At 35.4% G+C, this 16,033-nt stretch overlaps 1 protein-coding gene across 1 annotated transcript in view; it reads right to left on the reverse strand.

Moving 5' to 3' along the window:
- Positions 1 to 16,033, reverse strand: part of PLEKHA5 (pleckstrin homology domain containing A5) — a 215,268-nt gene that overhangs the window by 72,055 nt on the left and 127,180 nt on the right. Inside the window, exons 4-8 of the mRNA XM_054719239.1 lie at positions 14,368 to 14,451; positions 13,515 to 13,635; positions 11,078 to 11,182; positions 8,815 to 8,887; positions 1,681 to 1,781 (exon numbers count right to left, since the gene is read on the reverse strand). Of these exons, the coding sequence (XP_054575214.1) occupies positions 1,681 to 1,781; positions 8,815 to 8,887; positions 11,078 to 11,182; positions 13,515 to 13,635; positions 14,368 to 14,451 (484 nt within the window). The remainder of the gene's footprint in view (positions 1 to 1,680; positions 1,782 to 8,814; positions 8,888 to 11,077; positions 11,183 to 13,514; positions 13,636 to 14,367; positions 14,452 to 16,033) is intronic.

Below are 16,033 nucleotides of genomic sequence, written 5' to 3' on the forward strand. Positions count from 1 at the left end.
CAACAAACCTTTGCCAAATGAATGAGCTAACAACAACAACAACCAAAAAAACCACACAAAAAAATCTAAACTCATAGTCAAATAACATTGTCAGTGTCACACAGTTCTAAATATATACTTTTTAACAAGGAAGGGGGTGGTACTCAGGTCTGCTAGATTTAATAATAAATTTTACGTCTCAACTTAAATTTTTTCTCAAAAGTACCTGATGTTCATGATGTACTTAAGACTAAAAAAAAAAAAAAAAAAAAAAAACTTTGCAAATCCTATTTAATAAAAGAGTAATATGCAAATTGACCATCACTCCAACACACAAGATGGCTGCCCCCACATGGACACAAGATGGCCACCACAAGATGGCAGCAGGGGAGGACAGTTGGAAGGGACCAGGCCTGCAAGGGAGGGTAGTTGGGGGCGATCAAGCCTGCAGGGGCGGGCAGTTAGGGGTGACCAGGCCAACAGAGGAGGGAAGTTGGGGGCGACAGGCCTGCAGGGAAGAACAGTTGGGGGGGATCCAGGCCTGCAGGGGAGAGCAGTTGCGGGGGACCAGGCCTTCAGGGGAGGGCAGTTAGGGGCACACAGGCTGACAGGGGAACAGTTAGGCATCAATCAGGCTGGCAGGGGAGTGGTTAGGGGGTGATCAGGCTGGCAGGCAAAAGCGGTTAGGGGCAATCAGGAAGACAGGCAGGCGAGCAGTTGGGAGCCAGCAGTCCTGGATTGTGAGAGGGATGTAGGATCGGGCCTAAATGGGCAGTCGGACATCCCTTGAGGGGTCCCAGATTGGAGAGGGTGCAGGCTGGGTTGAGGGACACCCCCTCCCCCCCGTGCACGAATTTCGTGCACCGGACCTCTAGTATTCTATAAGATCATAAATGTATATAGTTGGTGTCTCTTACAGTACCTACTAGAGGCCCGGTGCATGAAAATTCATGCACTGGATGGGGGAGGTCCCTGAGCCTGGCCTGCACCTCTCACACTCCGGGAGCCCTCAGGGGCAGGAGGCTACCCGGCAATCAGGGGAAGGTGACGCCCCCATCACACCTCTGCTGCTGCCACTGCCGGCAGCGAAAGCCTCGGCCAGCCCTGGTTACCTGTGCCTCAGGCGGCCCTGGGTGGCTGAGGGGACTGGGCGCTGCCATCTTTGAGGGTGTGACAGTCAATTAGCATATTCTCTCCTTATTGGCTGTGGGTGCCACCATCTTTTGAGGGTGAGCCAGTCAATTAGCATATTCCCTCCTTCTTGACTGTAGGAAGATTTTTTTTTTTTAGTCTTAGGTACATTGTGAACATCAGGTGCTTTTGAGAGGCGTGAGGGTCAATTAGCACATTCCATCTTTATTAGTTAGGATTCCCCCAAATTTATTATGAAAAATTCAAGCATATAGTAACATTAAAAAAAAAGTAAAATTATCACCAGGACACTGATAGCTATATATTTACCAGTTATTAGCATTTTTACACATTTGCTTTATCTAGAACCATTTGAAAGTATAGACATAAAGCCACTTGACCCCTAAATATATGACTTCCTAACTAAAGGACATTCTCCTCTTCAATCACAAGACTATTAATATATTTAAATATAAAAATGACTGACTGAAATATCTTTTCGTAATAATCTATTTTTTCAATTAATGCAAGATTCAAACTAAGAATTAAAAAGTATGAATATTTCCTTACCTTAAAAGCATATTTGCGATTAATGTGATCCTCAGAGGTAAGCATAGCTATCTGAAAACTAGGCAACAGTATGCTTCCCAAGATACCCTCTTCTTTCTCATCTAAGAAATAATTGAATATCTGATTAGAATTTTAAACGTCCTCAGGAAGAATTTTCTCAAAACTTATTTTGACCAAATCAAAAGGTTTTTACATATAAATGAACTGTATTCATGTACTGTTTAGTCTGGTACTTTATAAGGTGTTTAGGGAAAATATTAAATAGCCGAAGTATATTCTTCTTTACTTTCAACAAGTTTCCCTATCCCAGTGGTCGGCAAGCTCATTAGTCAACAGAGCCAATTATCAACAGTACAACGATTGAAATTTCTTTTGAGAGCCACATTTTTTAAACTTAAACTTTTTCTAACGCCACTTCTTCAAAATAGACTCGCCCAGGTCGTGGTATTTTGTGGAAGAGCCACACTCAAGGGGCCAAAGAACCGCATGTGGCTCACGAGCCGTGGTTTGCCGACCACTGCCCTATTCTAAGCAAATCAAAATTGGTTCCACAAGTCAGAAAAATGTCAATTAGAAATGAAAGCATACATTTGTTTGGCATATATATGGAATTTTACAAAGTCCTCTGACATGTGATTTACTGAAAATATATTAGCATGTAAGAAATGACAGGACTTTATATAATTAATCTACCCACATTCCTGTGAGGATTAAAAATGCCCAACAATTTTGAGGCCAGACAATGCATGGCTCTCCTGCTAACAACCTTTAGGCTTGGCTCAAATGACTCACCAATAAGGCATTCCTTTACCCATTTTAAAATGCTTCCCAGAGCCGTCACTTCTTCCTGGAACTTTATTACCCTCCACCCTCAATACCTCTGACATACTATATGTTTTTTTCTATCTATCTATCTTTATCTATCTATCTATCTATCTATCTATCTATCTACTTATCTATCTATCTATCTATCTATCTATCTATCTATCTATCTATCTATCTATCATCTTTCTCTTCTCATTAGAATGTAAACTCCCTGAGTAGTAGATGTTCAAACATTTTTGAGTAAATGAATATACCTGGAAGTATATATTTTAAGCTATACTATAAAAATTCTATGCTTTTCAGAACATATAACCTTGATAGTTTGCTTTTATCAGTCATTCTGATATACAATAAAGTTGTGGGAATTACAGGCTTATAAGGTAAGCACATAAAACAAACTTAGGAAAATAAAACATTTATCTTGGCATAGTATGGATTCATATTATTAACTTTGTTTGGGGGTAGAGATGTTTATAAAAGCTGAAATATATAGTTCGTTGTTAGAGACTCATGAGACAAGTTAATAAAGCTATGCATTAGGCTGATGAACTCATCAATGAAAAAAACATTAGAAATTTTTTAAAATTTTGCTTGCCATTTTTTTTTATCATAAACTTAACAAGGGATTTTTGCCCTCATTTCTAGAATGGTGAACTTCTAAAATAAAAAGCTGCATTAGATAGATATTATTTCTATAGCTTGTCTTACAACTTGGAACAAAAATTTGGTTTTACTATACTGTGCTTATTCACTGTGCTTATTTGCGATTAATGTGATCCTCAGAGGTAAGCATAGCTATCTGAAAACTAGGCAACAGTATGCTTCCCAAGATACCCTCTTCTTTCTCATCTAAGAAATAATTGAATATCTGATTAGAATTTTAAACATCCTCATGAAGAATTAATTTTCTCAAAACTTATTTTGACCAAATCAAAAGGTTTTTACATATAAATGAACTGTATTCATTACTGTTTAGTCTGGTACTTTATAAGGTGTTTAGGGAAAATATTAAAAAGCTGAAGTATATTTTTCTTTACTTTCAACAAGTTTCCCTATCCCAGTGGTCGGCAAGCTCATTAGTCAACAGAGCCAATTATCAACAGTACAACGATTGAAATTTCTTTTGAGAACCAAATTTTTTTAAACTTAAACTTCTTCTAACACCACTTCTGGTACTCATGGTACTCAGAAGTGGTGTTACCTTTTAGACTAAATCTGCAGTTTTGTTTTTTCTTCTTTATATTTGTAATTCACAAATTTAGTCTAAAAGGTAAAAAAAAGATACAAAGTAAGTCATCAATTATCAAGAATGACAGTTCAAAAGAATGAGGGACATTCTGATTTTTAAATCCAATTTTATGTTTATATAAAACAAATCAGAAACAGCTCATAAAGTCATCTTTAGTAAAAAATCATTATCAAATAATACATTCTTCTTTGTGGAAAAAAACTGACTTTCCTAAAGTTATTTTAGAATGTGCAGAGGGAACACAGCACAGGGCCACTTCCCTGTATGATCATGGATTGTTTCCCGGCAGGACACTAAGTAGCTGTGAGGTCTCAGGCAAGGTATTGATGCTGTGTATCTCAGTTTCATCAACCAGCAATTTGAGGAAAACAGGACTTACCTCAAAGAACTGTTGTGAGGGCTAAGTCAGTTAATAGACATAAAGAATATAATAATGCACTCCGTCCATATCAAGTGTTCAATAAATATTGCCATTATTATATAAAGTTAAAGACTGCACATAAAACCTTCATCCTTTTTTTTTTTTTTTTAAAAAAAAGATTTTTAATTGATTTTTTAGCGAGAGGGAGGGAAAGAGAGAAAGAGAGAAAGAGAAACATCAATGTGAGAGTAAAAACTTCTATTGGCTGCCTCCTGCATGCCGGCAACCTCTCGCTGTCTCAAGCCCACAACCAGGGCATGTGCCCTGACCAGGGCCTGAACTTTGTGGGACAACACCCAACCAACTGAGCCACACTGGCCAGAGCATCCACTAGATGCTTCAAATGTTCCCCATCAGGGCATTCTTCTGTTTGGTTCTCTATCAAGCCCAAACTGAACAACTGCCTTACTTTCTATCACCCAGAGGGCGTGATACACTGCCAAACAAAGGGCAGGTGGTGAACAATGTTTATAGATGAACAAACTCTCTGTGGGGCTCAGCTGAGCCTTTTTAAAGCTGCACGGCAGTGCAATTTCTCCCTCTGCCCCATCCTACCTGCTGCCCTTCCCTGCCACAGGGAGCGGCCCCCCAGACACTCCCCAATAAGCTTGCTTCCTGGGGAACACAAGCTGGGACAGGAACCACAGAATCTCATCATTTGATTGGATTCAAGGGACATTTTAAATACCTGATTTCTACTTCAGCTTTAAAGATGTCGGAGAACAAGATAAGGAATGATTATCATTCCTCACCTAGAATACTTCAATACTCTGTTAACTGGTCTCTTGGCTTCTGGTTTAAGTGCTAGGGAGATTTTTCTAAAATGCATACTCAAATCCTGTTGTTATTCTTGCAGTCAGAGGGAGTTTAAACTCATCAGGATGGCAAACAAATGCCTTTTATGCCCTGATCTACTGTTTAGCCTTTACTTCCTGCTAGGTCTTCAGACATGACCCTCATCCCAGCAATATAAGCCCTATGTATAATTTTACACATATTCCATGTTCACCCATGTGAAGTCCTTTGCCTAGATCACCCTTCTTTCCTAATTCTTTCCTTGTACAGGCCTGGTCAACACTCATTCGACCTTACTGAACACTATGGCATTCTCTCTCATACTCCTTCAGCTAATCTGTGAGTTCCATAAGGAGAGGGGTTTACATGGTTTACTTCTGCATCTGCTACCGAATAAGAGGTTGGACACATCAAGAGCTCACTGCTAACTACCACATTAGTCAATTTCTACATAATAGCTCCTAATAGTCTCTGCTACTTTCCTTCCCCTTTATAATTCATTCTCCAGTAGCAGTTTGAATCATTCTTATGCTTAAAAACATCCAATTGTTTCCTTACGGCCTTTATGGTAGAATCAAGCTCCAATAGGAGTCCTACATTGGAGCGATCTCCATCTCTCCCATCCATCTCCTTCCTACTGTCAGCCCCTCAGCTTGGTACACTGGTTTCTTTCTGCTCCTTCAATATTCCAAACACTTAAAGCCTTTGCATTACTGCTCCACCTGCCTGGAATACTGTGCTCACTCTAGCTTCTCCTTGTAATTTAGACCTTGCTATTTAAAATATCTGCTGAGCCAGGCCCGAGTGGCTCAGTTAATTGAGTGTTGTCCTGTGCACCGAAAGGTTGCCTGTTCAACCCCTAGTCGGGGCACAAATGGAAGGCAACTAATTGATGTTTCTCCTCTTTCTTCCTTCCTCTCTCTAACAATGCCCTCCAGTGAGGATTGAAAAACAAAACACCAAAAACTGCCCAGAGTACCAACCCAGAGACCTCTCCCCAGTTCCAACTTTCATATTATGACAGTACTTTCCTAAAAGCACCTACATGGTCTTTTTTTATTTTATTTCTTTGAGTTTATTTACTGTCTCTCTGACCTCTCTAGTAAATAAACTTCTTGAGAGCTCTCTCTCACTAGTGTTTTGACAGCACCTGAAATGAAGCAGGTCCTGCTCAATAAATATGTGGTGAATGAATTAAGTTCCATGGTAAGTTCTGTCAATAGGCTGACTATAGGATAGAACAATCTAAGTGATTTATTCGAGCAGGTTCATGATCTGCCTGCTGTATTGCAAAGCGTAGTGGGAACCTGGGCTTCCATCTGGTATTTGTTGCCAACCTATTGTAGAAAAAATAACAAATCACTTGTTGTCTTTCATTTTCTTTCTGTCTTATTTTCCCTATCTGTAAAACACAAACTGCTCTGTCAAAAAAATTCTGACAGCACACTCCGTGTGTTAGTATACCAGATGCTTTGAGAGATATGAAAAAATGAATGAGGCCAATGTATTCAGCATACAGAATAGATCTGGGTTGGGCTAAAAACTTGTGATGAAGAGAAGTGCTTGGGTGATAATTCTGGCTCTGACACTTACTAGTTGTGAGACCTCAGGCCACCAAATTGACCTTGCTGTCCCTTAGTTCCCTTTTGTATAAATGAGTGAAAGATGTCCCATTTTATCAAATGGCTGTGAGGAAGAGATGAAACAGATCATCTATGTTATGTGCTTAAACACTCAAACAACAACAAAAAACACTGCAAACTGTTCTGACCATCTCACTAAAACCTGATAGCTTTTATGTAAAACCTGTCCTTTTCTGTTGATAAAAATAGTAAAAGTATGTAATATCATATACTTCTTTCGAACCATCTGAAGAACAGAAATGAGTTAAATGTCATTTCTATCCTTTTTGCCCCCCTGCCCCCCCCCCCCCACTTTACATTCCTCCTGTCAGGGGGACCGTACTAAAATTAATTAATACATTGTATGCAAAATGCATATGGAATCTCACCCTCAACATAGCTTCTGAACTTACCTTTATTTTTCTCAAATTAAGTGAAAAGTTTTTCTATTTTAATAAGTGATGATGAGCACATTTCCATGGGCAATAATAATAGCAAATTACAAGGAATTCAGTGTCGTTTTTTTGTTGCAATTAAACATTTAGAAATTTTTACATGAGAAATAGTAACAAGCATTTTCTTGTTCTCATTTAAAGCTTTAAACAGTTTATAAATACACTGAAAAGGAAAGAACAAACTATAAGCTTAGGATTAAAGCCTGAGTTACAACTCCTGACTTTCCTGAAAGAGTGGGAAAACCTTTAAGGAAAATTGTGGAGTATGCTTGGCACTGAACTGAAGATAATACCAAAATTGCAGCCTGACCAACATCTCTATGACAAAATGAAAATTTATAGGTTTAGTTAATTCTGACTCAGCAGCACTTTTCAACCACAGTTTGCAGTGGGGTCGGGGGAGAAGATGAATATAAGTCTGGAAATTTCAAATTTTGAAGGTTAATATGCTTTATTATTGCTTTGATAGATGACTACAGAATTTTGCCACTATTTTTGGGTACAATCACAAAATAAACTTTAAAAACTGATGATTGGCCCTAAAATCTTGTCATATATTTATCTAGAATAGTTATAAACTATTAATTACATGTTGACAATCTAATTCTTTTTTTTAAAAAAATATATATTTTATTGATTTTTTTTACAGAGAGGAAGAGAGAGGGATAGAGAGTTAGAAACATCGATGAGAGAGAAACATCGATCAGCTGCCTCTTGCATAACCCCCCCACTGGGGATGTGCCCGCAACCAAGGTACATGCCCTTGACCGGAATCGAACCTGGGACCCTTGAGTCCATAGGCCGACGCTCTATCCACTGAGCCAAACCAGTTTCGGCGACAATCTAATTCTTTTGTGACTGTTTCTAACCCGACTTTAAAGTCGGGAAGAAGTGACTGCTCAGATTCATGATTTTATATTATAGTGGAAGCAGATTTCTATGGCGGGCGCAGCCCACGTACACCTTTCACAGTTAGGTACCAACTCTGTAGTGCCGAACAGATCCATACAGCATATGAACAGAGGCTTTGACTTAACACACTACTAGTAATTTACTTAAAACTGTACTAATAACAGAAAACACTTAAAGAAAAAAAAAGGAGTTTATGATATCCAGACAGGGTGAATGAAGACTGCTACTCCATACCTAAGCTAATGCCTTTTATTTCCTCTCCAGCAACACTGATAGCCTGGCATGTATCCTACAACTTTCTCCATCTTTCGGGGAGTTGTCACTCTTTGTTTAAAAAAGGAGGGGCAGGAAGGGATCAGAATGAATACATTTGTTTGTGATTTTTTAATTTGCCAATACATCCTAGTAGTCTTTGATATTCTAAAATCATTTGCTGGGGAGAACTGGGTGTTTAGTGCACCTACAGCGGATCTGATAAAGCTGATGTGCAAAAAGAAATCTCATCAAACGAATGATTTTTACCTATTAGGCACTGTGTTAAAGGATAACATGATACAGCGAAGATTCACATGCTCTTTACACAAAACAAATCAGATTCGCACCATTAGATTACAGAAACGGGACCAAAATTCAGACTACTCTGTTTGAAAAACTAGTATATCGTCTTCTGTTCTATCTCAATTACTAGTATTATATGTCAATGAAAAAGAGCTTTTCTTGATACTGTTTGTTGACATAAAATAACAGATAGAACTGTAATGTTTTTCTCTTAAAAACACACACAAAACTATCCTATACTTAAGATATATTCTGTTGCAATTATGAAATAACACACTAAGACAGTGGTAAACTCACCTCTATAATAGAAGAGACAAAGGTCAGAAAGCACGAACCAGCGTTTCTTCCACAGCTTCATGCCAGTGCTGTCCTGCATTCAATCAGCATAACAAAGAACTTGGTTTCATTTCAGGAAACTAAAACCCATTCCTGGTGCACTTATTTAAAATAAGCTTTAAAAACGAGGTGTGTTTGATATGGCTACACAGAAATCTAACGAAAAAGCTAATAAAAATTTGGGGTAGTTTTCTAGGGACTTGCATCATATAAAGATATTCCAAAGTACACTTGGTCTCTGAAGAGTCATACAGTCATGTAAAAGGAATACCGTTGAAGCAATCTGATTTGGTTTCACATTTTTAAACAATGTGAAATTCACTCTTGTAGAAACATGTCTGCGAGCCTGAGGATAATGGAACCATGAAGCAGTGCGTGCATTCTGGTAAACCAGATTTAATAAATATGTTAATCGTCAACAAGAAGGAAAATATGTGAGGTGATTTAAAATGACTGTGCTAAAGAAACCTCAGCATATAAGTACATTTCACAAACACAGTTTTCTTCTTACAGATACAGCTTGCATTTTGCTCATCCGGCAGAAAAGAGTGCCTATTTGGCAGCTCTTACTAAATAATTTAGTTCATAAAAATACCAACCTCAAACAAAATTACAATTTTAATAAAATATATCTTCCCACATGTCCCATTTGCAATAAAGCAGGATTGCAAGAAAATATGAAACATGGGTATGAAAAAGATGGAAAGGGGAAAAGAAAGAGGCCAGTTTCGATGTTCATTGGTTAATATTTTTTAATTTAGTTCTAGTTGTAACCAGTATCTTATAATGACTTTGAACTAAGAAAATTGTATGGATGAAAATCTCTTTTAAGAAAAATATTTGTCCTTAAAACTGACAGCTATGCCAAAGACAGGACAAAATACAATAAAATAAAATAAAGGTACATAGTATTTTCAATTTCCTAATTATAGTGTCTTTCTTAAGTACAGGCACTTTTTTAAAGGTTAGATTTTTAAGCAGCTCTGCAAACAAACATTCTGTTAGTCATACACTTTATTGCACTGAACTATTTATGCACATTATGTGGTCTTATTAGAAAGACTAGTTAAAAAATCTTTTAACTTGGATAAGTTTAAATAGATGGTTAAAATATAGTAGATGATCTCTAAATGAAAATGAAAACTTGAACCAAAGTTACATACCCAATCAACTGAGTGAGAAATTGGCAAAACTAACTTGGGGATTCTTTGGATTTTTAAGATGGTCCTCTTCCAATACATTAGCTAAGCTGCCACCCATCTTTCAGAGGGAGCAACGTTTAATGAATACTTCATATCAAATTCATTATTAGTTTTAAGAATATAATGATTAGGTCATCTGAAAGCAATTAGCAATATTTGACAGAACAAATTATACACCACCAATGAACTATTATTTAATTTGTTCTGTATCACCTGTATACATGTAGAATCAGAGACAGAACAAAACCAGACAAAGGTCTTAAATGCCAAATACATCATCTCAGTTATCTGGTGGTCATTTAGCTGAAACCTAGCTGCAAACCAGAAATTATATAAGAAAACAGCAGCCTATATGCAGTCAAAATAGATGTCATAAAGCCCAATGTACATGCATCCTTATAATTCCAACACATATGACAAAGTTCCAAAAAAACATTAGTCATCAAGTTTCCCAGACAATAGAACAATATATAGCCCAACTTATCAAGGTGTTAACCATGTTGGGCAAACAGGAAAACAAGAAAAGAAAGAGAGGAAGAAAATAAAAAACAGCATTAAGAAAGAGGCCTTGAGAGCACAGAAGCAAAAATCTGGGAAAAGTCTTAAATTATGATCAGATTTCTCTATAAATTAAGTATATAATTACATATTTCTCTAATGATTTTTATATGAACAGAAAAATGAACACTATCTCTGGATGGTGTTTTTTTTTTTTTTTCCCCCCCGTTTAAAAAATACTTCTGCTCCCCAAATTTTGGCATGTTATTCCTAACATTTCATACAGCATATATTTAACTTCAAATCTAGACCTACCTATAACAAACACACAGTCCCTGTTCTAACCATCGTCCTTTTCTTGCCTCATTTGTTCCCCTAACATCCTTAGTATTGATGGAAGTGAAAGAATCTGGGTGGCTCCTCTAAGGCCCTTCTCCATTTTACATAACTGTCTCAGGAACATTCAACCGAAAAGTCCCTTTTATTCTGTCCTTTTCCCACATCAAATAGGAAAAAATAAATACCTGTTTATAAAGCCAACCTCGTCTGACCACTGGTGCATTAGGGTTCCTTTTAATTGAATTTGATCTCTTTCCAAAATTATGAACCTTTTTCGAAGCCCGTGAGGTCTAAATAGAAAAAAAGCACAAGGTGGTATTAATGATTAGATATTTGAGTTTATTTTTCATCCTCACAATTTTAATCTCTTTTCAGATTCCTCTGAAACTTGCAGGACTTAAATCTTTTCAGATGAATTATTGCAACTCTGCTTTTGCTGGCTTAGTTCTTCCAAGTGTAATAATTCTGCACAAAGACTTCTTCCCCCAGGATATTACAAAGGATCACAGGTTTTACAATCTCTTCTTTAAAAGATGGACATACAATTTCTAAAAAGGCACCGGGGATGGCAGTATTTTGCCCTACCTGCTACATAAATTGAATGAACCCTGAATAAAAATTCTTAACAAATCTTGAAGAATAAACCAAAAGAAAGAACTTTATGCATTATATCTGCATGGAATAGTGTTTTTTTCAATTACAAAAAAATTAGCAGCAGGTCACAAGAGAAATATTCAGATATAAAACATTAAGCAAAGAAATCACACATCAAGTCAAAACAAGGCATAATGTCATGGACAAATCTGAACTTGAATGATACCAGACAGATGGTGTTTACTATATTCTTAGAAGTACACATAAGGATATACAAACTTTTAAGATACTGCTATGTTTAGCCTAACGATTTATTTTGGCATAAATGGTAGTAGAAACCAATGAACATAAAAACAAAGAAGCTGAATTTTAATTTCTGTATAAAAGTAAGTCATTTCAAGTGATCTCTTATTTTCCAACTTACTTAGAATATTAAAGCTAGCTTCTTTTATTAGAATTTTTTGTTTTACCTAAAGCATGTGTGTGTGTGTTTTTTAAAAAAAATAAATTTTATTTACTTTTAATGTTTAAAAATAATCTAAAACTCAAATGATACAAAGATATACCAGGACCAGTCTACTTCTTTCTCAGCTCTGGACACGAGCACCCAAAGAATCACTGTGTGTGCATCTTTGTGTTTATCTACCTCAAATAATTGTTTTCACAGATATGGAATATCTTCCCGGCCCCATCAAATGACTTAATATATAATATCTACTATTCTGTTCCTCTATTTCTTGGAGCTCACTATATAAAGAAAATGGCTATTTACACTCTTGTTTATGCTATAAAACTTTTAAACTTTGTAAATCAGATAAGTGAAAAAATGGTGTCCTTTTCTGGTTTTCACCGGCATTTTTTCATATTATGAAGGATCTGAGCACCTTTTTCACGTATTTTTAGAAAAAAGCTATTTTTCCCCCTTCTGTAAAGTGATTTTACATATTTGCCCATTTAAAAACTGGGTTTGTAAGCCTTTTTCTTATTGATTCATAGCACCTCTTTAATTATAAAGGAATTATTCTTTGTTACATGGATTGCAGATATATGCATGCATGATAATTTTTTATGTTTGAATCTCTCAATTTAAGTTCTGAGTTTTATATCATTTTTAGAAAGCCCATTCACATTCTGAGTTTCTTCTTTTCCTTTTCTTTCTTTAATATTTTTATAGATTTTTAGAGAGAGGAGAGGGGAAGACAGGAGGGAGAGAGAAACATCAATGTGAGAGTGAAACATTGATTGTCCGCCTCCTGCACACCCTCTATTGGGGATTGAACTTAAAACCTGGGCATGTGCTGGGACTGGGAATTAAACCAGCAACCTTTTGGTACATGGGATGACACCCAACCAACTGAGCCACACTGACCAGGACCTTTCTTTCTTACAAACAAACAAACAAACAAAAAACAAAAAAAAAAAACCTTTTATTGTTTTCATTAACATTTCAATACCTGGTCTACCTGGAAAATTTTTGGAGTAAAATATGAGGCATCGATCCAACTTTCTTTCTAGACAATGACTTAGTGGACCCTAATCCACCTATAATTTTTCTAGATTTTAATTAAAATTATTAATGAAGCATTATAATATTCAGTTATCCTACTAGCATTTTATATTATACAAGAACTACAAATTATATAATTATTTACATTTATTTTTAAAGAGTATAAGACTATTCACTCCAGGCATACTTAATAGGAATTTCTAGGACCTTATATTAATCTTCACCTTTAAAACTTAAGTTGATTCAATAAATTGCTATTCTTTCACACAACCATCCATTACATTTGTAAAATTATTCAAAATCTGAACTCTGTAATATTTTAAAAAATGTAAGTCATTGCATCATTAACACATAATCTTATTACTTTATATTCTAAGCCATTGCTTATGTCAATTACTGCGAATGTAATTAAAAAATGAAATGATTATTCTATAATTATAAAATCTACTGAGAGTCATAGCAAGATACTGACTATCAATTATACCAGCTATCAATAATTAACAGTAAGCAAAATAACTTACTCTGCCTACAGGGCTCATTGGATGTACTGCGTAATCTGAAGTCATGTTATAGTTAGAAGCTTCGTTTGTCATACTTATAGATCGTTCCTTCTTGTCTTCCGATGTCATAGTTGGAACAGTCCTGAAAATATATGTCAGAATGCTAGAACTTGCTGAGTATTTAAACTGCTTTACAATAAAGCTTACCTAAAGTTAACAATGCTGGAGAGTCCTACTTTCTCAAAAAAAGTGGATACAAGGTAGAGCTTAATGAGCTCTACAGTCAGAGGACTTAATGTTTACAACTATTTTAATACTTCTCCTAATCACAACGTAAGTAAATATGTTTATTTTAATAAGCATTAATAGATAATCTACTTGGAAATGTAAAAATTTAGTTACAAGATTAGCTATTTAAGACTGAAAACAGTAACAGCGATATCAATAACTAATATTTGTGAACAGATTTCTTGTATAAGGTATTTCCACATATATTTCATTTGATGCTTATAAAAATCCTAATAAATGGTAATTACCACTATCTCTGATTTAATGATGAGGAAACTGAGCTCAAATTAGTTTCATGGTCTGACCAAGTTTATAGCTTCTGACCTTACACCCTGGGTTCTTGAAATATCTCTTTTTGAACTACTGGATACACGTCTTTTGAAATTATATTCCTTATAAAAACATTTTTTGGTAATATTTCTATACCACACATAATAAACAGATGTCATTCTGTTATTATACTTAACTGCACATATCCAGATAAGTAAACTGTTAAATTGTACTGCATTAAGTAAAATATGGGTAACAGCAATAGCAATGCGAATGCCATTTTGAACAGAGGCATTCTATGAAACTCTGTACTTACTGTTCATTCACCACAAAAATACAATTGTCCTGTGATGGCTGTCCTGTGACTGGGTGTTTACAGGTCACTTTCCTTTCATTATGGCTGAAAGAAAAGAGAAAAAGAGAAAATGTATGTATGTACTTTCATTATCGTAAATATTTTTCTAATATTCTTATAGCAAAATAGCCACTTCTATATTAAAACATTGAAGTTAGTGAATAAAAGATGAAATTCAAACCCGTAGCTGTTGAAATATACCTTTTTTACTACCCACTGTGTGTACACATGCAAATGCCACTTACAGTTTTACAATACAGATAAGCTCAACCCTCCAGTCTGACCTCAATTCTTTCTTCCCACTATTTTATAAATAAAGTTGATTTGTTTCCATGGTCAATGCATTTTGATAGGTAGGCTACAAAAGTGAGTACTAGTATCTACCCACCTCCATTACTTTGTATCTCAATTTAAGCACTTAATGCTAAAATTCACATATGGGGGGAAAATTAACAGTACTACTATAAGGGCACTAGCCCATTAACAAATAGTACCATTTGAAGAGCAGTAACTTATGGTGTTTTGTTTTACAAAAGAATTGCTATATAAATAATGTAATGGGATTGCTTTTTGTGATACCTGAGGAAAATATGCTATAGAAAAGTGGAATATGCAGGAGAAAATAAAAACCTTAAATAAAACGTAAAAACAGAAATAAAAAAAAAATCTACTTGTTATGTGTGCTGAAAAAAGTTTGCTTTGAATTTAAGGGATGACATCACTTCTCACCCTTTTGGCTAAGATCAAGTGAATTAAAGAATGACTATTTTTTTTGGGGGGGAATAAGACCTTAACATAAGAAATACTATTCTTTCAAGGTTGAGTGATAAGATTAGGTCTTCTACTGTCTTCTTGAAATAAGAGTAGAAAATATCCCCAACTATTTATTTAGCTAAGCCAAAGATATTAGATGCCCAAAGTAATATGCAATATACATTGACATAGAACATATCATCATGTTAAAATTAACATTTTTTCCATTGGGTTTTATCCATAAAACAACCTAACATTGGTATGTTTTAACTTAGAAGATTTACTTTCATTACGAAGAAAAATTCCAAAAGGTTATATTGAATACTGCTTTTAAATCTTCAAAGATTATTACATGTGCGCTGAATTTTGGGAACTCTACAACCACAAGCCACAAACTTTCTGGCAAACTTTAGATACTTAAGTTCCTTCTCCAAATCCTAACTGCCATTAATATTTTACTGGTAACTCAGTACTTGAAATTCTAGCCATTAAATAAAACTAAAACCATATAGAAGAAAAAGTACAGATACAGTTTTTGTTTTTTTTAAATTACACACTGACTGTTGACATAGTAGAATGATTGGTAGACTATAATGAGTTTCTATTACTTCTTCAGTTAATTGGTCTACTAAGCTCATGTTACTATATTAGTTTTTTTGAGTGTTTTTTTTGTGGTGGTTTGTCTTTATACAAACATATCCAATAAGTATTAAGATTTAGTGGGTTTTAGATATTTATTTGGGTGGTATTTTTATTACATAAAAAATAAGCAAGTGCCTCTCTTATCTACTGATTTAAAAACAGTACCATAGTGGCAATAAATTTATGTAATAAGCAATACATTGGTAACAGAATAACAAAGAAAGTATAGCCT

Source organism: Eptesicus fuscus, chromosome 7 (assembly GCF_027574615.1).
Source record: "Eptesicus fuscus isolate TK198812 chromosome 7, DD_ASM_mEF_20220401, whole genome shotgun sequence".
In the NCBI taxonomy this organism is placed as follows: domain Eukaryota; kingdom Metazoa; phylum Chordata; class Mammalia; order Chiroptera; family Vespertilionidae; genus Eptesicus; species Eptesicus fuscus.